General features: G+C 40.6%; 1 protein-coding gene across 1 annotated transcript in view; it reads right to left on the bottom strand.

The window, feature by feature from the left end:
* Positions 1 to 4,807: 4,807 nt before the first annotated feature.
* kcnk12 (potassium channel, subfamily K, member 12) overlaps positions 4,808 to 26,422 on the bottom strand; it is a 48,823-nt gene continuing 27,208 nt past the window's right edge. Inside the window, exons 2-4 of the mRNA XM_013133782.3 lie at positions 10,398 to 10,761; positions 9,893 to 10,040; positions 4,808 to 9,460 (exon numbers count right to left, since the gene is read on the bottom strand). Of these exons, the coding sequence (XP_012989236.1) occupies positions 9,068 to 9,460; positions 9,893 to 10,040; positions 10,398 to 10,761 (905 nt within the window). The 3' untranslated portion in view covers positions 4,808 to 9,067. The remainder of the gene's footprint in view (positions 9,461 to 9,892; positions 10,041 to 10,397; positions 10,762 to 26,422) is intronic.

Genomic DNA, 26,422 nt, shown 5'->3' with positions numbered 1-26,422 from the left:
CAGCTAAAAAACCTAGTTAGTCCCCCTGAGAGAAGCTAACTAAAAGCATTAATAGACTAATTCACAAGAAGTCAGCCACCCAGTTAATTTATGTCTATATCTGTTGAAAAATAATGTAATGATTACAGTTTTTAATTATCACTGCTGTGTGGCCAATATGCATATGCCTTTGAAAAGCATGGAAGATATGCACCGGCTGTATCTTTAAATCATTACAAATTCCAGTACTTTTGACCAGAGCCCTATTACAGGCCCTATAGTCCCGATTACTGGCCTGTTTAGAAGTCCCTATAGGCCCCAATACAGGCCTTGTTAGAAGTCCCTATAGGCCCCATTACTGGCCCTTTATAATATAGGATGCATACTCTTATACGATCCAACGGTTTTGTTAACATGCCCTGTGCCAAGGACTTTTCCATTACACTGTGATGATCTGTGATCCTCCCCTATTATGGTCTTATGGAGATTATGTTACACTTTGATCCACCCCTTTTATATCATGATCCTCTGGGCATTACATTACCCTGAGATCCACCCCATTACAATCCTCTATATATAACATTTCACTGTGATCCTGCCCAATCATCCACTCTGGATATTACATGACACAGTGATCCACCAATTATTATCCCCTGGATATTACATGACACAGTGATCCACCAATTATTAACCTCTGGATATTACAATACACTGGGATCCTCCCCTGTTGTTAAAATACTCTGGATATTACATTACGATGTGATCCACCCCTGTTATGTTATGGCAATTCCAGTGATATAACACAGAAGTGATATTACAGAACAGTATGTACAAACAATGTCATTTTAAGAACTGTGGCATATATTAATAATAATTGATATAATTTATATGATAAATATCTCTAACATGTTTGGCTTCCATATTGCTGTATGTAGAATAGACGATAACATGACAATAAATCAATTCCATTAAAGTATTGATGGAAACTGTGATTGATAGATAGATACATCACCTTTCAGTAAGAAGCACTGCTGTTGCTGTTGACAACCAATACGGTCACCTTCCTAATGAAGCCCTACCCCCTAGATAGTGCACTACATTTGACCAGATTCTTATGTGCTCAAAATCATGCTAAACATGAAACAGGGTGCCATTTTGGGCACAACCTACATTTTCCCATACAGACCTCCCGTCTTCTTTCAGAAGATACAGAGGGCATCAGGACAGATAGATCCATTGACATCAATGGAGATTCATTTTGCAAAATGCAAAAGGATTGTATTATACAATATACAAGCTATACATATCTTTTTTTTTTTGGTGAGGTGATATTATTTTTTATAATTATTCAAGGACAAAGATAAGGCAATTGAATACAAGCCATGCATGCACTTGTGGGTAAACCTTATTGTAAATATATATGCATTTAGATATCTAATGTTGTAAAGCTTGATGCATTGTCACTTTTGCTTGTGTAAAATGCATTTCATTATAGGCTTTTGTTTCTAATTCTAAACTAGGGACTTTTGCAAGACGATTTGAGTGATGCATTTCATTTCAATAACTATCAATAAATGTCTTTCTGCAAAACATGCACACAGACATACACACACAAACACACACACACTCACACTTGCACACATGCACACAAACATGCGTACATACACACGCGCGCACAAAAAGAGTATCAGTGATACGGATGTGTCCAGCAGTACTGTACCTAGGCTCCGCCCCTCTTTTTCCACAGGGAATTGTAGAATTAATTTAGTAAACTTATAGATGGGGTAAAGCCGTCAATGGAACGGTGGCTGTCATAGGCACCCAGTCAACTCTGACTAAGTTAATATTAGTCAAATCCTTAATGATTGATTTATTATAAAAAAAGGCCAACAATGTAATTACCTAAGTTCGATTTCAATGCTAAGAAATGGTCTGTTTGCTCACAGCAACATGCCATTCATATATGCTGGCAGAATAGTACCTAGCATAAAGAAATCAGTGTGTGTAATAATTTTCAGCTGTTATGGAGTTTAGTGTTGATGATAACATGAACATATATAATTGTTGTCCATGCAAGTATCATGGTAAAATTTTTACCTTTTTAAAGTGTGAAATGCACACACAAATATTAACCAAATTGTGTGCTAATTTGCCCCAATGGGTTCTTTCCACTATGCGTTGTCATGACATTTCAGTGGCTTGGGTGGATTTCCACTACCTCTTTACCACATTAGACAGTACAGATAGGTGACAATTTAAAGTAAAAACGTTTGTAATGGGGGGTTTATGCACAGCAACCCTACGATAATATCTCTGTCCATGTCATTTTAAATGAGCTGTTCTTGCTGATCAGTCTGATCACGACCCGCAACCTAGGATCGAGTTACTATTCTGGATTTCCTTACATATTGCAGTAATGCACAAAGATCATGGTAATTGAATGTGTTTTCAACCACCATGTCTGTCCCATAGATTTCCTCTTGCCATCTTGAACCAAAATCAAGGTCAACTGGGCCTGCTGAACATTTTTACAAGTTCCACAGAACAGGATGTTAATTGCTAAATTGTACCATCCGGTACACCTGTATGGAAGCATCTGCATTCATTTTGTTCCTCCACTCATTTATTCAGATTTTTTTTTTTTTACATTTTAGTCATTCAGCAGACACTTTCATCAAAAGTGACTTACAGTAAGTACAGGGAACTTTTTCCCCAGAGCAACATAGGGTAAGGATCCTTGGGACATAATGACAATTGGCCCAGTCGGGATTCAGCCCGGCTACCTTCCCATTACAAGCCTGACTCCCTAACCGCTGAGCCAGGGACGCCCCCATCTGTCACCCATCTGTATACAATCTACAGAACCTAAACAACCTATAGAATGTACAGTTCATAGGCTGAAAAACCTCTATCACGTGGGCCTTTAGGAATCTACTGGTATGGGTTGTTTTTGAAAAGACTCACGTGGATACATTTACTCGTTGCTACAATATGCTGATATGCCTATTGGCTGAGACATATACATTTAGGTGTTTCATTCGCTATGTGTTATATCCTGTTGTGTGACAGAATCCGGCGGTATTAAATCGCTAGAGTCCATACGCCATATACATTTTATTGTCCGCAAAATGAATATACAACCCATAGACTTGAAAGTCTTTGGACCGGTCTTTGTCATGGAAATATACACCGCCTTATAGAAGCGGTCCATGCTCACCGCATTTGCCATTCAGTGTACCTGGTGCAATCAGTAGACCGGCTCAGCGTGAGATGGCCATGGGGACCTGGTTCATCAAAATAACGATATGCAGTCATCCGGAGATTTTGTGTCAGTATTGCGATGGATCTATGACTAACAGCAAGATGCACACATTCATCACATTTTCTTTACAGGAAGGTATGCTAACTGTGCCATTCGCCGCTTCTGTCACAGGTTGTGTTACAGCTATAGAAAAATAGATTTAAAAGAGTAATCTCCGTTTAATATACACTATCTGATATGGCTTTACCATAATGGCATGCAAATAACTATAAACAGGCCTGAAGTCTCAACTACCTGAGGTTAAGTTCTCTACTTGCAGGGATTTGGGCAGAGCAATGGAAACATTCCAACCTATAGATACTCCGTCTAGGTCCCTACAGACCAGCAAATGACACCCTATTTGCTATGTAGTGCACAGTTTGGACCACGGCCCTATGAGCCTGTTCAAAGTAGTGCGCTAAATATGGACCTGGGTGAAAACAGGCAACACAAGTAGGTTGCCATTTGGGATGTACCTATGGAGAACTAAGATATACTTCCAATTTCAGGCTTTATCGCGACGCATTCTTGTTCATTTATGTACAGTTCTGGTGTTATTATATACACAATGACTGATATTAAACAAAAAGGATTGCAGAAGGTAACAGTGTACTGTGTGCGTGTGCGTGCGTGCAGGTGCGTGTGTGTGCAGGTGCGTGCACGTGTGTGTGTGTATGTGCGTGTGTGTGTGGGTGCGTGCGCGTGTGTGTGTATGTGTGTGTATGTGTGTGTGTGTGCGTGCGTGTGCGTGTGTGTGCAGGTGCGTGCGCATGTGTGTGTGTATGTGCGTGTGTATGTGTGTGTGTGCGTGTGTGTGCAGGTGCATGTGTGTGTATGTACGTGCGTGTGTGTGTGTGTGTGAGAGAGATGGGTGATGTGGAGATCGCAGAGCCCGCTAGCAGTTGCAGGCGTGGGAGGACTATATGTGGGGACGTAGACGACGCTAACGACAGTTGCCTGTGAGAGTTAAGCCCTTGGCGGTGTTGTTCTGTTTAGCTGGATCCAGGAGGTGTCTGTTACCTCTCCCTCTGATCTGTATTTCCCTTTCTTGTTCAATGTCTCTGTAGGCACCGGTGTTTACATTCTATTTCTACGCGCCAGTACGAAGTTCTTGTGTAATTCCGCTCTTTAAAGTACTGTTTAACCACTCCTGCCGACGTGTCTGACTCCTATCATTCCCTTTCTGATAACAGGAGACAAAGAGAGAGTGAGATAGTTAGGAACAAGGCCATTGATTCCCCAGTCTAGAGCATAACATCCTCCACACAAACACCCTCTCTAATAAACCATAACCTTGTCCCAAATTCCACAATATTCCCTTTCTTGTGCACCCTACAGTATATAGTGCCCATGGGCCCCCCAGTCAAAGGTAGTGCACTAGATAGGGAATAGGTTACCATTTGGGATGCCGTCCATGCCTACACAGTTATACTTAAATCAGGAGGAAAAATAACCTCGGGATGTTAACTGATGTCTCTCTCTTTCTCTCTACCCCCCCCCCCCCTTGCTCCCTCCCAGACCTGCAAATCTGAACTGAGGAGAATCAATGACAGTCAAGTGTGAGAATCCTTCTTAATGAAAGGCTACAAGGCAAACTCGTTTTCCTCTTTAATGTCAGTAATCGACTCCCTTCTTCTCCCAAATCTGCCCCATTTAACACGTGAAGGACCAGTACAGGATGTACCTGCTCACCTAGCTTACACCTCGCTTCAGCCATGAATCTCTTCTCCATTAGTACTTTACCAGAAATCCTTAATACTTTATGCTCTCTGTAATGATCAAGTGGCGCATTTGTAGCTTTTTTTCCTGGTCCTGTCTCTTTTCTGCTTCATAGGCGATTTTGTGTCTTTGGGAAGGGAGGGAATAGACATATGAGGAGGTGGATTATGAGTTATAGCCTGAAGACACATAAAGTCAAAGGCTTTTTGCCCTGAAATATGTTATGAGCTGATAAGAACCCTAGTTGCTCTACACAGAGGGACTCAGCTATTCTCTCCCTTTCCCTTTCTCTCTCCCTCTTTCTTTTCCTCTCTGCTCTGTCTCTCTGATTCTTTCTCCCTCTTGCAATGGGAAATTACTGTTTGAAGTCCTGCAGTCAGGCCCAGCGCAGTACCTGGGGCTGACTGACCTGGCTACCATAACAGAGCTGGGTCCGTAGGGAACATCAAGCGGTACAGGAGTAGCGTGAACCACGTACAGCAGCACCAGGCCAAGTGCACCAGGCACTCTGAAGTCATTCCCTACAACTCCCACTCGTCTGAAACCCCTCAACATTGGCAGATCTATCTAAAGATGGTAAACATCAGTGTGTTAGTGCCAAGGGGACCAGCTTAGCCTGTCTCGTCTTCCCCGCAACAAACACTCCACTGAACCCAAAGGGCAGCTGATGCTGCATGGATGTTAGTCACAAGCATTCATTCTAGTCTAAAAATGTAGTACAGAGTGTAAAGGGCATTATTTTGGCCATGAGATTTGTGAAAGCTGCGGTGTTATTAGAGCCATTGGATATTTGTCAGAGCCTACTGATAGTAAGAGAAATCCTATGGCATAACCTACAGACAGTAAGACAAACATTAAGCAGCTCCTCAGACTGGTTTACTGAAGACAGAACATTGTCAATGTTATGTTATAAGAATTCCTGGCCCCTAACCTCTTCATCGAGTGGCCCTTTGCTAATGTGTTTAGTGATTACTTGCCAGTGTTTTAGGAAAATTAGAATTGAGGCAATGCACTATTTTCAAAAAATCAAAACCCATTTGCGAGCCAATTGTGTCTCACCGCAACCTGGTGTTAGATGGTTTCTCATCTTGAAAGTAGTCTATGAGTGAAGAGAATTTGTAGTCCATGGTTTAAACTGTTTTGGATACGCAGTTATGATGTCCTACAAACATTAGCTGGGGATAACTAGAATCAATGGAATCAATGGATGTTTGTTTTTAATCTCAAAATCAGTAAAATGAACTTATTTGGTTTGATGTGACTAAAAGAGAATGTAGAGTGAATACTGCTTTTATGTTGTTTTTATTTAACACATTATCATCAAAGACTGAACATTTATATTATTGCTCTGTCTGCTGAGAAATTCCAATCAAATTACTTTAATCAAGAAATAATTATTTGATTCAAAAACTTAAAATGCTTTTTTCCTTTGAAAATCTTTCACTCAACAAAGTATTGTATGCTTTTTTTTTGTGTAAGATCAAGCTGATAAACAACATTGACAGTTTTTCACAGTCTGTATTTATGTAGGGCGCCAATAATTCTGGAGGGAACAGTATGTGGCATTTTGTCATTTGGAAGTTTAATTGTGTGTAAACGTTTGGTAGTTATATTCTGCATGAGGTGTAGCTTATTGTTAAAGTCTTTGTAAAAGTTTTATAGTCATCAGTTGGGTAGGGGATCAGAGACATGGGAAAAACTAAAGTTAGCCGGATTCAAATATGTTGTGTTAGAAAGCACATACAGTAAATGCACGCTAGAGGCAAAGGCTTGGAGCAAAGAGAATTGGTATCAGCCAATCAGAAAAATGTTAAAAAAAATAAATAAAATGTACTTCTCTACTGTGTGTTTTCTGGAGAGGTTCATAAAAGCTGTTTCTAAAATATGTACTACAACACATATTGAAAAGTTTGATCAACAAAAAAAAAACATAGCTTCATATCCCTGGCCATCTACTTTAAATGTGCCTTGGCCATTAAAATAAAACGATGGTGGCGGTGGTTGAAGTTAGCTGACATTTGTAATGAATGTTTAATGAAAAATAAACCATTGATAACAATTTGTCTTGACCCATATACTTGTTTCATGGTGAGGAACCATGTAATAGTGAAGCACATTGCCGCTTGCCAGCAATTTATTGAATTGATTTAGTAATTTGACCTGGTTGCTAATTTCAGCTAGCTTTAAAAACAGAGAACTTTTCTGGACACTGATACACTGTGTAGTGTGTGGTTTATTTTTACAATAGTATGACAGCTTGCTGATAAAATTGTATAATTGATAAAATATTTGTTCTGTGTAATGCATGACTACTTTTCCTGCAAATTTTTCACTTGAGAAAAACTGCACCACAGATGTTAGCTATTGATATTGTGCAATCATTTAAGTAAAAATTTAATTTTCATGTACATTTCTTGATTTATCTTAGATTAATTCTGACAATTTTGAGGGTGAGTTGTTGCTACCCTGACTCAAGATGGACAAATAACATTAACTAACAAGGTATATTATAACAAATATAAAATGCCCACATTGAACCACAACCCAAGATGAAAATCTTATTTTCTTACTGGGCAGCAGAACATCAGCTGCCACTCTTTAACATAAGGCTTCTATGAAGACAATTGGTTAACATGTTCATACTATAGAAATATAATTACCTTTTGCCAACATAGTGTATAGACATAAATGGCCATTCTAGTTAAATACATTCTAGGATTATATTTCTATGGTTGAGACTTGGTTTTCAATTTACTGATTCAGCTTTCATAGTTCAGGATGGATCTGTATATAGATTAAATAAGCAGATGAGTTCCAGTTGGTCTATATGACTAGACATGTAATGCATAGTTATGTGCTATATCATATAGTAGTTATCTTTGTGTTAAAACGATATGTACAGTAACAACTCGACCTTTACATTCAAATATCGACTTAAGCCATACTAATTGAAAATGTTCAGAAGGAATAACGATGAAGGATCATACGGTTATGACTTCCATTATAGTATGCTGTAGCAGTCATATTGATCTGGGGCAGAATGCATCTTCTTATAGGTTCTGATCTAGGACCCTTTTAGCTCCTGTCCACTCATCAACAGCTGAAAGCTAAACTGACAGTAGATCAGCATTCCTAATCTGACACACTTGATTCAGACAGGCATAGGTTATTAATTTGATCACTCAGTTTTTCCTGATAAGTCTCCTGCGGCAAAATATTATAATTGTTTTTGCATAAATTCAATCAAAACCTGACATACACGTCACCAACCATAGTTTTATAGAACATATTAACAAACTATAGATTTTGGCGTCCACTTTTAAATATTATATAGTATACTGGTAGGTAAACATAAACTGTAGCCTATCAAAAAGAAGTTGCTGTTTGAAAGAATCTCTTTCAGTTACTAATTAAAACCCCCTGCTGCAGGATAATTTTTCTATGGCGATTACACAGGTCAAATTACGATGCTGCATCTGTACAGCCTCAGATATGTAGGGTTACATCCTATACTGTATCGTATTGTACCAGTCCCTTTTATGGTTGTCTTGCATCAGTGTTTTGCCCTTCAAAGGTACAGTTACTTTCCTTCCCACAATATGATTCCGACTGTCCCCATCATAATCACCATTGTTTGTAGGTTCATCATCATCATCACAACAATATGTTGATTCCATCCCCAAAAATTGTCCAAACAGTTTCATGCACATCATCATGCTATTCCATTGAACAACAAGACATAGTCAAGCATGTTAAGAGGGCTGGCTAATGAAGTTCACCACACTAAACCTCGCTGGATCATAAAGCGCCTTAAAGCCACCCTTTTTCTCTTCCCATCAGTCTCCTCAGATGTATCCTACAAAATCCTGTAGGACTCTGCTGAAACCGTTTCATACCAACCTTTTTCTAATGCCTGGGACCAGCAGGCTATTGTGCTGCTTGTGTCCAAAACCAACAAGCTATGGTCTTGACTCATTGGGGGGCTGCTTACATTCTCCCAGACTGAACGTTTCATCCCTTGCACCAGCACCTGTCCACGAACGAGAGGAAGTGAAACACTATTCAGGTCTACCTGGAGTTGCTGGTCTCTGCCAGCCTGTTGTTCATGATCCCTAGAGCTCCCACTCCTCCGGAGAACCCGTTATGTCTAGAACTGCCGCACACCGTGCTGGGGTAACCATTAGCGGACTCTGATAACTGCTTCTGCATGAGTGCTAGCGAGACTTTGTTGGAGGCCGTCAGGTCCTTCATCGAAATCATTTCTCCTGAGAGTCTGCGTCCTCCCTCAGTGTCACTGTCATATGGTCCCGATTCCACCGAGTCCGGTGGGCGTCCGATTCCAAAGCGCCCCTTACGGATTCTTGAACCGGGCCGGATGGCATTACGGCGTCCCAATGGGAAAGAGTTGGATTTGACATTGCAGCGCTGGCAGCACAGGTTCTGCAGCATCCAGTTGAGCACCTGGATCCATGAAGAACAAGAGACAAAAAAAGGAAGTGTACATTTGATTCAAAATCTGAACGTATCTTGTAACTTTGTTATGTTTGTAACAATACTCTTTGCTTGTTTTGTGTTCACTTTAATGTCTTTATATTGTCCATGATTGTTAAGGAGACAGACCAATCGTTCAACAGAAATAGTCGAATAATTAAAAAAATGAAGTAATTAATGAACGCTGGTATACATTGCGTACAAATCTAGGTTTTGACCACAAAACAACAAATACACATTGACACAATGAAATGACGGAAATAAAATCATGCTGACCGACGTATTTCCATTTTGGCTCAACTGTCTCACATCAGAAAACTTAATGAATCCCCCTGCACTGATCAGTTCAGAGAACACCGTCTGACCGAAGACAGACTGCTGTGGTTCTTGCTCTACATATACCTGCTTGATGACAATAGAGATGACATTGAACAGGGAGTAGATGCAGCACACGCCCATGAGGATGAACAAGCAGTTGGCAAGACGGTACAGCGGCTGGTACTCATATTTTTCTCTCTGACTGGAGACCAGGTCCCCAAAGCCAATGGTGCTGGAAAAGGAAGAGGAGGAGGGGGAGGAAGAGGGAGGAGGAAGAGATAATGTCCATTTGATGTAAGTATAGATTTTGTCGTTACCCAAAACCACAGAGAAAATTGCTTCCTCTAAATTGATTTCCTGCATTTTTTCACCCTATCCAAGACACACATACACGAAACACATCCACACAGGGGTTTAAAGAACGGTGTCATCTGATGTGCTGCAACTTGCTGAAGGGGGAAAGGACAGGATATGGTGTCTTGAACTCTCAGATGCTACTGTAGGATTTCTCCAGTTCTCCCGGCTCTCCCCCGCAGTCAACCCCAGGATTCCCACTGACAACCCTCGAACTGGTTGAAGGCTCCCTTACCTGAATGTGACGAAGCAGAAGTAGAGTGAATCCAGGTAGGCCCATCCCTCCACGGGGGAATACATGGCGGAGGCACAGCAGGAGATGATAATGGCAGACAGCCCCAGGATCAGCATGACATGGTAGACTGAGGGCTTCCACCCGGGAAAAGAATATGCGGAGAAGTCATGACGGATGCCCGGTGGGAGGATCCCGGAGTTCCGGATGCGGCGTTCCCTCACGGCCTTCATGACCACGGCCAGGAGGGTGATGATGCGTTCCAGAAAGAGATTAAAGAACAGGATAGTGGCAGCACAGCCGAGTAGTCCGTAAAAGATCAGGAACACCTTCCCTGCTACCGTCACAGGAGTGGACATCCCGAAACCTGCAGGGGATAACGGAGGAAGTCGGGGTTACAGTGATTGACTTACAGGTGGATTGATGGTTGATTGATTGGTTAATCGGTTGGTTAATTAGTTGATTGGTGAATTGAGTGATTGATTGATGTAAGGTTAATTTGTTGGTTGATTAGTTGATTGGCTGGTTGACTTCTTGCATGATTGATCAATAGAAGAACATTGACTGCCAAATGCTCGGTACAAGTTTAGTGATATTTTTTACAACTTCCATATCTGGTAATATTACTCAAACAGCATTAGGTCTGGCAGCTCTTTTTACTCTACTTCAACGTACCTTCTCTAGGCTTGGTCAAAAGTGTTTGGGAGGACTGCAATAATGAGGCTAAGCTCTCCAACTGATTGAAAATGCTGCGGTAGATTCTTGATTTCTCTCTTTGTTCTGTCCACTAATTTTCTCATCAATTAGGGTAAGTGTGAATGTTAGGCGGAGACCTTGTGAGAGATCAGAGACGTGAATTAGATGCCTGGATTGCGGGGTAATGGAGATGATGTGTGTGTGTGTGTGTGTAAGTGGTGAGTTCTTTACAGAAGGATAAAAACAAATTGAAATACAGAAAAATATAACAATGATACTAAGTATACACATCATCATTATCAAGCACTCTTTGGGTGTGAAAATCTTCAGATACAGTGGGGAGAACAAGTATTTGATACACTGCCGATTTTGCAGGTTTCCCCACTTACAAAGCATGTAGAGGTCTATAATTGATATCATAGGTACTCAACTGTGAGAGACGGAATCTAAAACAAAAATCCAGAAAATCACAATGTATGATTTTTAAGTAATTAATTTGCATTTTACTGCATGACATAAGTATTTGATACATCAGAAAATATTTGGTACAGAAACCTTTGTTTGCAATTACAGAGATCATACGTTTCCTGTAGATCTTGGCCAGGTTTGCACACACTGCAGCAGGGATTTTGGCCCACTCCTCCATATAGACCTTCTCCAGATCCTTCAGGTTTCGGGGCTGTCGCTGGGCAATATGGACTTTCAGTTCCCTCCAAAGATTTTCTATTGGGTTCAGGTCTGGAGACTGGCTAGGCCACTCCAGGACCTTGAGATGCTTCTTACGGAGCCACTCCTTAGTTGCCCTGGCTGTGTGTTTTGGGTCGTTGTCAATGCTGGAAGACCCAGCCACGACCCATCTTCAATGCTCTTACTGAGGGAAGGATCTTGCGATACATGGCCCCATCCATCCTCCCCTCAATACGGTGCAGTCGTCCTGTCCCCTTTGCAGAAAAGTATCCCAAAAGAATGATGTTTCCACCTCCATGCTTCACGGTTGGGATGGTGATTTTGGAGTTGTACTCATCCTTCTTCTTCCTCCAAACACGGCGAGTGGAGCATAGACCAAAAAGCTCTATTTTTGTCTCATCAGACCACATGACCTTCTCCCATTCCTCCTCTGGATCATCCAGATGGTCAATGGCAAACTTCAGACAGGCCTGGACATGCGCTGGTTTGAGGAGGGGGACCTTGTGTGCGCTGCATGATTTTAATCCATGACAGCATAGTGTGTTACTAATGGTTTTCTTTGAGACTGTGGTCCCAGCTCTCTTCAGGTCATTGACCAGGTCCTGCCGTGTAGTTCTGAGCTGATCCCTCACCTTCCTCATGATCATTGAGGCTCCACGAGGGGAGATCTTGCATGGAGCCCCAGACCAAGGGAAATTGACCATCATCTTTTTTTCAAATAATTGCGCCAACAGTTTTTGCCTTCTCACCAAGCTGCTTGCCTATTGTCCTGTAGCCCATCCCAGCCTTGTGCAGGCCTTGTACAATTTTATCCCTGATGTCCTTACACAGCTCTCTGGTATCTCTGGTCTGGTTTTAGATTCCATCTCTCACAGTTGAAGTGTACCTATGATAAAAATGACAGACCTCTACATGCTTTGTAATTAGGAAAACCTGCAAAATTGGCAGTGTATCAAATACTTGTTCTCCCCACTGTATCTCAGCGGAACGCTCTGTCTGAGATAGACCATCGTATTGCCAGAGTTTTGCTCAGTATTTAGGATGACTTCCAACCTATCAAATCTGTTACAGTATGGAATAACATACTTTCCAACCAATCATGGATAAGTAAATACCTGTGTATAAACCACTGACCAATAAATTAAACGTGACAAACATATGAAAACAGGGAAGATTGGCCAATATTTTGTTTTCATGGGGACTGAACAATGGGGGCAGTGAGAAAAACAATTAAAGTCACTAAATATATTATGTAAATATAAGAAAATATATCATGAGCTAGCTAACTCATCTGAGCTGCAAACTAGCAAGATAACAATCTAACTATTAGCTATTTAGCTATGTGTAAAAGTATTATCAGTTAACTTCCTATTAGTTAAAAATATTAAACACGTTCCCCAAACGGATAGATAACAACAATGGAAAAGCCAGCAGCTTCCCACAGCTGGCTTGTCCTGTTCAGCCTAGACAGGAAAACAGATTTGGCTGGAAGTGTTGTCCTGGCCCAACCATGAGGCACACTTTAATCTTGATTAAAGAACAAATTCCAATGACCCAGGTCACAGAAGGAAACTGAGTTAATAAAGCCCTGAGTTAATAAAATCAATATCATAGTGTCAGCTAAATTAGTTAAATATAAATGTTAAAAAAGATGTGAAATTTTTGCTTTAGGACCTTGTTTCCAACTTCCAATGAAATGTAAGCATTTTGATAACTATACCAGATGCATCTTAGAATATGATTCAAGTGTTTCACGAACAAGTACATAAAATTAACCTGTAAGTTGCAACAGTCACAAAGCATCAATGGGGGCTATGTTCCATTTTTCACATGATTTTGTTGGGTAAGTTGGCCAGTTCCCTGGGGCTAAAGTGGCGCTTACATCATAAGCAAATACACTAATTGCCCTTATTTCTTTCAAAAGAATTAGGCTGGGATAAGTGGAAATAAATTGTACAGTTATGTCATGTTTTTTCCCCCTCCACAGTGCTTAGGAACACTGTACCCCTGTTCTCATTGTTTATATTGGGGGATAGATTAACTAGTATCAGGAGAAATTGTTTCAGTTATACTATGACCTTCCAATTAACCCAATCAGCTTCCCAAAGAAAAAGTTAACTATAATTAAACTACGAAAATAACTATACTAACATACTTTTTCATTACAGATTTTTGGCAACAAACTGCGGCATTGATTTTGTCTTTTTCTGAACCAAAAGAAATAGAAAGAAACACACAAAAAAAATCCTAATCACTTGAGTGCTGGGGTCAACACCCACAAATGGGTTAGTCAACGTTTGGTTGACCAACCGTACACAAACCCAGAGTAGCCACCACAAGTCTCCACTGAAGTAGTATAAAGTGCCATCAAAAGGCGCCTTGACTGAAGGATGGTTCCTTCAATGTTTCTCATCCAGGCTCATCCTCTCTATTTAGGGTAAACACTTGAAATATAAATATATCGAGTATATCATTTAAAACAGCATGCAAATAGAGCTACCTTGTAAGACTTGAGTGCACCTACCTTCAAATACAGACATATACAGACATCTCATTTAACATTTCAATGTCACATGAACACAACCAGTCATGTTTATTTCATCTGATTGTCGAGAATATATTGATTATGGAAAATTGCCAATCCAGACATCGTTTTGCAGAACCAAAAGCATTCAAAACCAGCCACTGCTGAACACTCCAACTGAAGAAGGAATCGTTGGGACTGCTTTTTCTGGAGAATGATTGATATCATGTCAGTCACCCTGGCTGAGTTGCTGGAGTCAAGCAGTTGACAAGTGCAGCTACTTTACATGGTCTAAACGAGGACTGAGAGCTGGGGGTGTTCCTATCATTTGGTACTTTTCATAGTTACCGCTTTTTTAAAACACACTAAGGCCTACCACTGCATTTTAAACAAACAGGAGTGTGGTACAATTAGCACTATTGCTAAACCCCCAAACGTTACATTTAGTATGCATTTAGGGGGTGTATCATTCCCCCTGAGAACACCCTGGTCTTATTGTAATAGATACCTTGAATTTCAATTATCATCTGCCTCCTAAATCACTCCACATTCTCTATAGGAGACTGTAGTAAAAACTAGTGGTCTAATATGGTTAGGTTTCTTATGCAACCAATTTCCGCCCAAGTAGTGAATCTCCCAGGGCCTAACCGCCTAGTAGCTGGTCTCAGTTACCCCTCTTCCAGAGAGCTGACCATTCCCATACAGTAACTTCAGCAATAAATTCATATAATGAGCGAAATAGTGATTGAGAGGCTAGAGTCGCTCAGGGATGATTGTGATTAAGAGCATTTTTACTCCATGAGACAGAGTTAAGGAGAGAAGGTGCCTTGTTTTACATAATAATGTACTTGCCGTTTTGTGACGCTAGATAAGCCGAGAGAGAGCTGTGCGCTGGAATCAAGGGATATATTAGCGCAGGGCAACTTGACTCGCCCATTTTCAGTTTCCACAATCCAGACGTAACAGCGACAACACCAGCTGCCAATTTTAGATTAACATGGAATTGGGCTAGAGGCTAGCTATTAAAAAAATATATATTTTAGTTACTCTTTAAAAATTTAGGGTTTCAGAGGCTTGCAAAAGATTAACATAGCAACACAGTTAGAGGAAAATATCCTAATGCTCCACTAATATTTCCCCAACCAGGTCTTTTAACTCAGGTGGGGGAAGGCAGAGGTGCAGCTCAAATTAAGAGCTTCAATGAAAACATATCTGTGTGTTGCGGTGTTAATTGTTAATTAATTATCACTCTGCCTCCCTTCTCCAGGGGAAGCTTGATTAAATATTCTCTATGCAAAAAGACTGAACGTCTCTCCTAGCTCCTCTGCTCTGGTTTACATTGAAGATGTCCTCTGCTCTGGAGAGAGGAGAAGAAGCACGAGACATGGATTCAAAGTTTTTACTTGAACTTCAGAGTATTCTCTATATATTGGTTGTGGACCCAAGGAAGAACAGCCATTGGGGGATAAAAATAAAGAATTCCAAGGAGTACTTCCCAAATGGTATCCTACTGCCAACATAGTGTACTATGAGACCTGGTCAAAACTGAATGGGCTTTGATGGGAAGTAGTCCACTCTTAAGTGGCTAGAATAGCACTGGGGATGCAGAAACAGTACTTTTTCAGAAACAGTACTCCAGGCCAGGTGTCAAGACACATCAGAGCACAAACTACGACGGTAATCAAAAGCATAATAGAAAGCTGTCCAGATCACAACCAAGACGTCCAGATCTCCAGGGCCTGTGTGACTCCCACTGCCGTTTTGGTCCGCATTGATCCAAATGGACATTACGAAGCCTCCAAATAAAACTCTTGGCACTTGCTCAAGGTTAGGAAGCCTAAGCCAAACCTAATGTCTGTCTAGTCCCCGCTGAGCTCATTCCTTAATTTATTCGCTACTGTACATCAGTCAATATTTTTGCTATGACAACATTAGTCCTGACGGAAGCCAAATGACCATGTCTGAATTCACTAAAAACTGTGAATCTCACTGTGTTTCATTGTTGAAGGATTGTTGGGTGACGTGAACATGGCGTGAGAGCATGAACGTGGCAGGACCTAAGTTGGAGAAAGTTGAACTTCATTCAAATTACACTGACCTTCACACTCTCTCCTTCACTACCTCCCTCACTCTCCCTCACTCTCACCCATTCAATCTGTGCATTATAACTCGAGCTGGTTGCCTAAATGTCTTCAACGTCTTTTAAATGTGTATTTAACCACAAAATACTTATTTTCATCTAACTCTGGAAAAACATGAAACAATAACTGCTCTCCAATAATAATGGTAAATGTTTTTAATCATTCTACTTATTCTCTTTTTATTTATTTTTCGATCTTGAATCATTCTTTTCTTTTAAGCTGTGTTCGATGAAAATTATAAATCTATTGTGTAAGGTAAAGCATTAAAGGCACACATGGAGACAGCTGAAACTGTTTACAATGAACGGCTCTGTTTTCTAATTACGAATCACTAGAGATCATTGAGTTGAATGACCAGTCTGAAGACAATACAGGACACAGAACACTAAACAGACAAGACACTTCACTGATGCATGCTGTTGCCTTTATTGTTTAGTAACTCATACATGAAACCAACTGTTATTATTTCTGTGAGTGCTTCAATTATAAAGCCTTTACTGTGGAGCTAACAGCTGAAAAGAGTTACTCTACGTAAGTGCCTGGGGTATAAGAGATGCCACCAAATACTGGCTTTTTCTGTGTTTTCTGGGCTGATATTGGTCTCCAGACCTTCAGGCTTAACCCAGTGTTCTGTAAGCCTGTTAATATCCCTGTGGGCATCAACAACTTCAGAAGATTTCTCTGTATGAAGTTGATATAAAATTAAGGGTTATTCAGCAACCAGCTTTCAAGGGCTGAAGTATGGCTGGCTTACCTTTATACCTACAAGTTAATTGATCAGAAAATGCAATGATTGGCCAGCGCTTCTGCTCACCTGGACTGCCAGGTCTGAATCAGTTTAATCATTGCAAGAAAGACACACACACACACACACACACACACACACAAAACATTATAATAGTCGTTCTTGTTTCTTCAGGTAAATTTCCATAGTCTAATTGGCACCTCATTTCCTGTCTTTCTTTTTTCATATTTCAAACATGCTAAACTGAATCATATGATATTCTGCAGGGTACATAAAAAACACTGGGACCATTCAAAATGTTAAATTGTGGGCACATCAAGATGCTATCACAACAGCATTAGTATTGACTAAAGCTGGCCTATATCCACATGCATCATGGAAGGAAAACACCCTAAGGATGTGCTACTGGATTCCGAGCAAAATAATTCCTTTCTCATAGAGAGAATGGACCCTGCAGCAAACTAGCTGGGAGACAAACCTACCTGAAAGTTGACCAAAACTTCTCCCTACCTACACCATGCCAAAAACAAAAGGTGAGAACACACAGAGCAAGACAGAACAAATAGAATGTAAAAGAAAGAGAGAATGTGTGAGCGCATGGCCCTCCCTGTCCCCCAGTGCAGCACCCACATCTTCTTCACAGATTCTGTGAGACTTGGGCCCTGACAGCGGATCTAAAAATATGTTCTTCTGAAAAGGATCCAGATTCTGTGAGACTTGGGCCCTGACAGCGGATCTAAAAATATGTTCTTCTGAAAAGGATCCAGATTCTGTGAGACTTGGGCCCTGACAGCGGATCTAAAAATATGTTCTTCTGAAAAGGATCCAGATTCTGTGAGACTTGGGCCCTGACAGTGAATCAAAAAATATGTTCTTCTGAAAAGGGTCCAGATTCTGTGAGACTTGGGCCCTGACAGTGAATCTAAAAATATGTTCTTCTGAAAAGGATCCAGATTCTGTGAGACTTGGGCCCTGACAGTGAATCTAAAAATATGTTCTTCTGAAAAGGGTCCAGATTCTGTGAGACTTGGGCCCTGACAGTGAATCTAAAAATATGTTCTTCTGAAAAGGATCCAGATTCTGTGAGACTTGGGCCCTGACAGCGGATCAAAAAATATGTTATTCTAAAAAGGATCCAGATTCTCTGAGACTTGATGCCCTGACATTGAATCTAAAAATATGTTCTTCTAAAAAGGATCCAGATTCTGAGAACTGTAACATTACTTCTTCCTATACATGGTTGTCCTAGAGAAGTACTTCACTCACGTCAGCCTGAACATTAGCACAACACGTAACTTCAAAAATACTTTGAATGATCTGAGAGGCTTGACAAGAAGGGCTATCTATTAGGGATGGGTGGATCGATACCAAATTATCGATACTTTCAATTCTCACTTCTCTTTTTGAGAATCGATCTTCACATAAAAATATCGATACCAAGTGCTTTCTTTAACCATTTATTATTATTATTTATTTTATCAACTCAATGTGTTATCGGTGGTGAAAAAAAGTTGTTTATAGGAACTAGTTCTGCTGTCTCCTTACGCTCCTAATATAACCTACACCCAGGCACGCTGTGAAACACATTCAGTCACAGTTAAAGAACTAGGAGTTGACTAGGTTATCTTACGTTCATGGCAGAACGGAAACTAAGCATTGTTTTTTCACTCCAATAATCAAACATGAAGCAACATGTGATCTTTGTAAAAAGTCTGTGCGATATTTTGGCAATACTACAAACTTGTTAAAACACAAGAATCAACCACATTACATAGCATGAAGAAGTACAGCTGAGGCGATCAGAGGAGAGAACGCAGGCAAATGGGGGCCCTAAGCCCCGAATGTATTGTGATCCTAGCAACGCCTCTGGCCATATTTATATTCACAGTATAGTTTATGTGTATAGATAATATTTGTTTGTTTAATAATTTCAGTACAAAGCAGGAAATACTAATTATTTGCAAAATGGCCTATCACAGTGCAGAATATTACAGTGGGTGCATTTACATGTACACTAATACTCTGACACGCTGACTAAGGTTGTAACCTAAACTATGTAAAAGTTGGACATAATTTCAAACAATATCTGAATTCATTATATACATTTTGTGGAAAAACTAATATGTATTGCTCAGGATTTCTAAAGAATAAAAAATATCTCAATGTTCTCAAAGTAAAGATCTCAATAATCCATAGGGAATATATCTCTTACACCGGCCATTATTTTATCACAAAAGTGTAATGCATAAAAGTGTTATTATCCAATTGTGTAATGCATTTTGGAATTCTTAAACTCTTTAATAATTATATAAGTAGCTATAAGTCTAACCATTTTAGGTTGTATGTGAGTTATATGATCCAGAAAGACTTAAAAACATTTAATTTAGCTTGTAACATTTTTTTCTTCCAATAGATGACTCCCAAAGAGCAGCAGAGATTACAAGAAACCTGGGGGAATGAATGTGAAGGACCTCCAGACAATCTCAATTGTTGAAGACGGAGGTTTTAAGGCAGGGCGGCCCAACCCTGTTCCTGGAGATCTATTGTCCTTGTAGGTTTTCTCTTCAAACGCATTTTGTGACTAACCCGGTTAAGCTTTTCAACCAGCTAATTATTAGATTCAGGTGTGCTAAATTAGTTAGAGAGAAAACCTACAGGACAGTAGATCTCCAGGAACAGGGTTGGGCATCCCTGTTTTAAGGTATTTGTTAAGTCCCTTGATTGGTACTATAAAATCCCAAGGTACATAACGCTTGATGGAGTGTACAATAGCAGACCTGTATAAAGACTGTCAAGACATAGTAAGGACATCTTTACAACGTTCAGACAGTGTTGTTCTCAAACAGAAATTTGGATTTCCAGGCATATTTGACTTTCCTTTTCTTTCATTACAACCGGCAAATACATACACAAGACTTATAAAAGTGTCGGTATCAGGATTTTATCCTTGGTATTACTTGATATCGGATCGAAAAGAAAATCAGTGGTATCACCTATCTCTACCTTCTATGCCATCAAGAAGAACGGAACTTGACATCCCAATCATGGATCTGTCTTGACGTCAATCATATTACCATTGTTCTTTATGCCTGGATGTTCTGGGCTCCACTCACCAACCAAAAATTCACAACATCAGTTAAACACCCAATTCAGAATATGCAAGCAGAATTTTGCAGAAGTACCCCCATTGTACAATGGAAAACCCCAAAGGATTAAATCAATCAATCAATCAATCAATCAATCAATCAATCAAATGTATTTATAAAGCCCTTTTTACCACAGCAGTTGTCACAAAGTGCTTTACAAAGACACCCGGCCTTAAACCTCAAGGAGCAAACAACAGTAGTGTTGGATTTCAGTGGCTAGGAAAAACTCCCTAAGAATGCCGAATTTTAGGAAGAAACCTAGAGAGGACCCAGGCTCAGAGTGGTGACCAGTCCTCTTCTGGCTGTGCCGGGTGAGAAATTAAGAGTCCAATTAGAATAATAAATACCTTTCTCTGGGCTAAATCCAGAGGTCAAAAGTATGACCAGGTGGACAAGGACAGGGACAGCAATGGCCCCCCCAAACCAGGTACTGTGGACCAGGACCTTATCTCCACCTAAAATTTTAAACTGGAGGAGACTGAGAAAAGTTAGAAAGTGCATTCCTCATATCCCCCAGCACAATAATATAGCAGCGTAACACCTTGGAACTGAGACGGGGGTGTCTGGCGACACTGTGGCCCTACCCGGGGGAGGCCCCGGACAGGGCCCAACAGACAGGAAATCAATCCACCCACATTGCTAGGCATCAACCAAAAGGACACCCACCAACCGCAACCCCCCTGAATGAGGGCCGAGTATTGCCAGCAACGTACAGCCCAAGTGCACAACAGAGAGACAACATCAAGCCAGTGACTTTTCCCCCGAAAGGCATTGGAGGGAGGGCATCCCAGTGGCGACGAGAGCCCACCTGGCAAGACAGCAAGGGTGGACAGTATCAAGCCTACTGGTCACCTTCACGCCCCCGGGCCAGGCTACACCTAATTATAAACCGTGCTGTAGAGATGAGTTTTTAGTAGACGCTTGAAAGTTTGCACTGAGTTTGCATTTCTAACCTTAATTGGCAGATCATTCCACAGTAGTGGAGCTCTATGAGAAAAGGCCCTGCCGCCAGCTGTTTGTTTAGAAATTCTAGATACAATTAAAAGGCCTGCATCTTGCGATCGTCGGTTACGTGTAGGTATGTATGGCTGGATCATTTCAGCGAGGTAAGTAGGAGCAAGTCCATGTATTGATTTATAGGTTAAGAGTAAAACCTTAAAATCAGCCCTAACCCTAACAGGCAGCCAGTGTAAGGACACTAGGACAGGAGTAGTGTGTTCAAATTTTTTTGTTCTAGTTAGGATTCTAGCAGCCGTGTGTAGCACTAATTGAAGTTTATTTATTAATTTGTCTGGATAACCAGAGTGAAGAGCATTGCAGTAATCTAGTCTAGAAGTAACGAAAGCATGGATTAATTTTTCTGCATCAGTTTTTGATAGAAAGTTTCTAATTTTTCCAATGTTTCAAAGATGAAAATAAGCAACTCTTGAGACATATTTTATATGTTCTTCAAAGGAGAGGTCAGGGTCAAGGGTAACGCCAAGGTTTTTTACAGTTTTTTGGGATACGACCATGCAGCCGCCGAGGTTCACAGTGAGATCTGCTAACAACGCTCTTTGTTTATTGGGTCCTAAAACGAGCATTTCTGTTTTCCTTGAGTTTAAGAGCAAGAAATTCTCTGTCATCCACTTCCTAATATCTGAAACGCATGCTTCCAATAAGTAGCTAACATACCCACTAATGATCAAAATCAAGAGAAGACCTGTCAGATCCAGTTAGACCTCACAGAAACCCAGGAGAGCAACACTTTTGTACATAAACCAATCATGAGAAAACAAAAACAGAACTATTTCACAGACTGGAAAGAATGAACCAAAATATAGAGCATATCGGTACATTACATTGCCCTAACCAGCCAGTACACAGTCGCAGAATACTAACCTCCTGACAAATGAATCACCACATTCGAGATACACATACAGACCCACAAAGAATTTCAAATAAAACAATGCTTATTTCCATTCTGCATTGACAATGTAAACAATGGTTTCCCATGCCAAAAAAGCCTTTACATTTCTAAGAAAAGAAGAGCATATGTAGCTCTGTGGGGTGGCAACGTAAAACTCTGTGGGGGAGTGGTAAACTGGCAAGCCTATGAAATCTGCTGTTGACTACATTCCTTTCTACCCACAAACTTAACGTAAAGTAGCCTTGCCAAGCAATAGCCCTTCTAACAAAGGTAGCCTATGAATGAAAACATTAAATATGTTTCCCATATGGACAGTATAGGGCAGTGATTGGCTGTGTTTGTTAATCATAAATTAACATAAGCCTATACATTGTAGCCTGTTTTGACTGTATGAAAATAATCTTAGAATAAAAAAAGTTAATGATCCACACGAAAAAGGGTTTGGAATCCAATTGTGGAGTGTCGTTTATTTTTTTGCAGTAAAAGTAAGGCACAAAGAGTAGTCGTGACAAGCAAAAGGTCAAGATACGGAATTCCAATAAACGTGAAGGCAAAGGTACAAAATCTCAAGGCAGATAGAACGGTCCAAGGAACAGTACAGTAGTACTGGGGCCTCTCCTGGCTCCTACAGACAGGCAGCAGAACTAGTTTTTAGAGTTGCTTAGAGAAGAGCATATATGGTAAAAAAAAAAAATTTCAGGTTCAAAGATCCCATGTTCTACATTCACCATCATGGGGTTATTTAAATCACACATATCTTTATAAAGACCTCCCCAGATACAAGTGACTGGTCAAATGTCCAACCAGACACAATACCACTATGCTAACCACGCCCACCCGGGAAACACCGACCACGTGATGCTCCACCTCCTCCCTGCATACAGACAGAAATGTAAAACAGCAAAACCTGTCAAACCCACAGTGCAGAGATGGAGTGATGAAAACGCTGGGAAGCTAAAGAACTGCTTTGACACAGTTTTACAGGCATTCAAAGACCGCAATGCTTCCACAGGCAGAGTCACATTCAAAATCAATGTGTATCAGGACATCTGCATTCCATCAAACACATCTGTATCACACAGACAAAGAGTCAAAGCCTTGTATTTACTGGTTAGAGCTTTGCAGTGATATGGTATAGATGCCAGGAAATGGCTCAGTTCAGGAACTACAGTGGATATAAAAAGTCTACACACCCCTGTGAAAATGCCATTTTTTGTGATGTAAAAGAATGAGACAAAGATAAATCCTGTCAGAACTTCTTCCACTTTTAATGTGACCTATAATGTAAACAATTCTGTTGAAAAACAAACTGAAATCTTCGAGGGGAAAAAACCTTACAATAACCTGGTTGCATAAGTGTGCACACCCTCTTATAACTGGGGATGTGGCTGTCTTCAGAATTAACCAATCACATTCGAATAGAAGTCATTACACACCTGCCATCATTTAAAGTGACTCTGATTAATCACAAATTAAGTTCAGCTTTTCTAGTGGATTTTCCTGACATTTTCTTAGTTGCATCTCAGAGCAAAAGCTATGGTCCGCAGAGAGCTTCCAAAGCATCAGAGGGATCTCATTGTTGAAATATATCAGTCAGGAGAAGGGTACAAAATAATTTCCAAAGCATTAGATATACCATGGAACACAGTGAAGACAGTTATCATCAAGTGGAGAAAATAAGGCACAACAGAGACATTACCAAGAACTGGACGTCCCTCCAAAATTGATGAAAAGACGAGAAGAAAACAGGTCAGGGAGGCTTCCAAGAGACCTACAGCAACATTAAAGGAACTGCAGGAATTTCTGGCAAGTATTGGCAGTGTGCTACATGTGACAACAATCTCCCATATTCTTCATATGAATGGGCTATGGGGTAGGTTGGCAAGACAGAAGCCTTTTCTTACAAAGAAAAACATCCAAGCCCAGCTGAAGTTTACAATAACAAATATCAAATCTCCAAAAAGCACTTGGGAGAATGTGTTATGGTCTGATGAAACCAAGGTTGAACTTTTTGGACTTATTTCCAAAAGGTATGTTTGGTGCAAAAACAACACTGCACAAAACCCAAAGAACACCATACACACAGTGAAGCATGGTGGTGTCAGCATCATGATTTGGGGCTGTTTTCTTCAGCTGGAACCGGGGCCTTAGTCAGGCTGAAGGGAATTATGAACAGTTCCAAATACCAGGCAATTTTGGCAAAAAACCTTCAGGTGTCACTAGAAAGCTGAAGATGAAGTTTACCTTTTAGCACGACAACGACCCAAAGCACAAATCCAAATCTACAAAAGCATGGCTTCACCAGAAGAAGATTAACATTTTGGAATGGCCCAGCCAGAGTCCAGACCTGAATCCAATTGAACATCTGTGGGGTGATCTGAAGAGGGCTGTGCACCGTAGAGGTCCTCGCAATCTGATAGATTTGGAGTGCCTTTTCAAAGAAGAGTGGGCAAATATTGCCACGTCAAGATATGCCATGCGAATAGACTCCTACCAAAAAATGAATAAGTGCTGTAATAAAATCAAAAGGTGTTTCAACAAAGTATTAGTTTAAGGGTGTGCACAATTGTGCAACCAGGTTATTGTGAGTTTTTAATTTTAAATTATTTTTCCCTCAAAGATTTCAATTTTTTTTTCAAATCAATTGTTCACGTTATATGTCACATTAAAGGTGGAAAAAGCTCTGACATGGTTTATCTTTTTCTTATTCTTTTACATCACAAGAACCTCGCATTTTAACAGGGGTGTGTAGACTTTTTATATACGCTGTATGTCTGCCAGTGTCTATGTTCCCCCACTTGGCCCTCTGAACCCTTTAACCTTTACCCTTTATCCTTTACCTGTGTCCCTTCCTAGGAACACCTCACCCTCATCATTCGAGACCTACCTCAAAACAAACTAGCCCAGGCTGAACGTGTCCAGCTTAATTTGATATTCGACTTCTTGACCAATAGGACGCAACATGTAAAGATGGTCATACCTACTTCGGACTCTTTATCCCAAAGGACTGGAGCACTTAAGTACTCCTGCCCTTTCCACTACTCTATTCACTCTATACCAATGACTGTACCTTTAGCAATGCATCTGTCATTGAGCTATCCACGTTTGCCCGTTATACCACTCTGGTTGTTTGCGTCACTGACAGCAATGAGTCTGTGTCCATGAGCAGTCAAAATGACCTGGAAATCGACACAGACAGAACCATGGAGGAGGTGGCGACGTCAGGAAACATTTCTAGCAATCCTCGTTGAGATTCAGGGCTGAGCTGTAAATTCAGCTAGTTCATTTTAATTCAGAGTGACAATGTCAGGTGGAAGGATGACATCCTCAGCGATCACCCAACAAGACATCCCAGCAGATGTACCACTAGGGGCTGCGTTAAAAATAGCTTCTCTTTCCCCTCAAGAGTTACCTCTCTTTAACATTTATTAATTTATTCATATGCTCATTACCAGGGCATCCGACAGTCAGCTGTCATTTCTATTATGATCAGTGCAACAACCGAATTCAGAAACACATTAATTGCAAGCGAATACCCTCTTCAGAAAAACAGCTATCACAGGTCTGAAAGACAAGTAGAACGCGGGACACTGCCCCTGTCCAACTTAGTACTCAGGAGGAATCCGTCTTTGCGCACTTCCAAAATGGCCGACCAATGTTCAATGAAGGGATTTGTGACATACTCAGAGAACACTGAAAAGACAATGTCAAACTTCCCAGAAGCATCAGACAAATTCTGTTGCTTTCAGACCAACACTCTCCGAGATAGCTTTTACTATTGGAGAGTAAGTGAATGGACAGAGAGGGTCATGGGAAATACGCACTGCGGGGAATAGAAAGGTAAAAAGCACACTGCTGTTGGGATGTGATAAGAGCTGGGTCAATCAATGTAGAAAGTGGGAGCTAACTGACTGCGTTCTGTGGAGAGGAACAAGTGTCTGTATTTTTAGCATTTTAGGCGCTAGCGCTCCTTCACATTTCATAGTGGGCCTTTTGGTGTCCAACCAAGCGCTGACTAAACTCAGCCATCACTAATCATCAACCCTGCGCAGTATATAAAATGATCAGCCAATAAATCTTGTACATCAAACAACAATAACTGCGTTATTATAACAATGTGTCAGAGACAAACAAACACACACACCCACAAACACACACACATACACCCGTATGGCTCTGT

This window comes from Esox lucius, chromosome 5 (assembly GCF_011004845.1).
Source record: "Esox lucius isolate fEsoLuc1 chromosome 5, fEsoLuc1.pri, whole genome shotgun sequence".
NCBI lineage: Eukaryota > Metazoa > Chordata > Actinopteri > Esociformes > Esocidae > Esox > Esox lucius.
The sequence above is the reverse complement of the archived record's forward strand: the minus strand, read 5'-3'. Positions and strand labels throughout refer to the sequence as shown.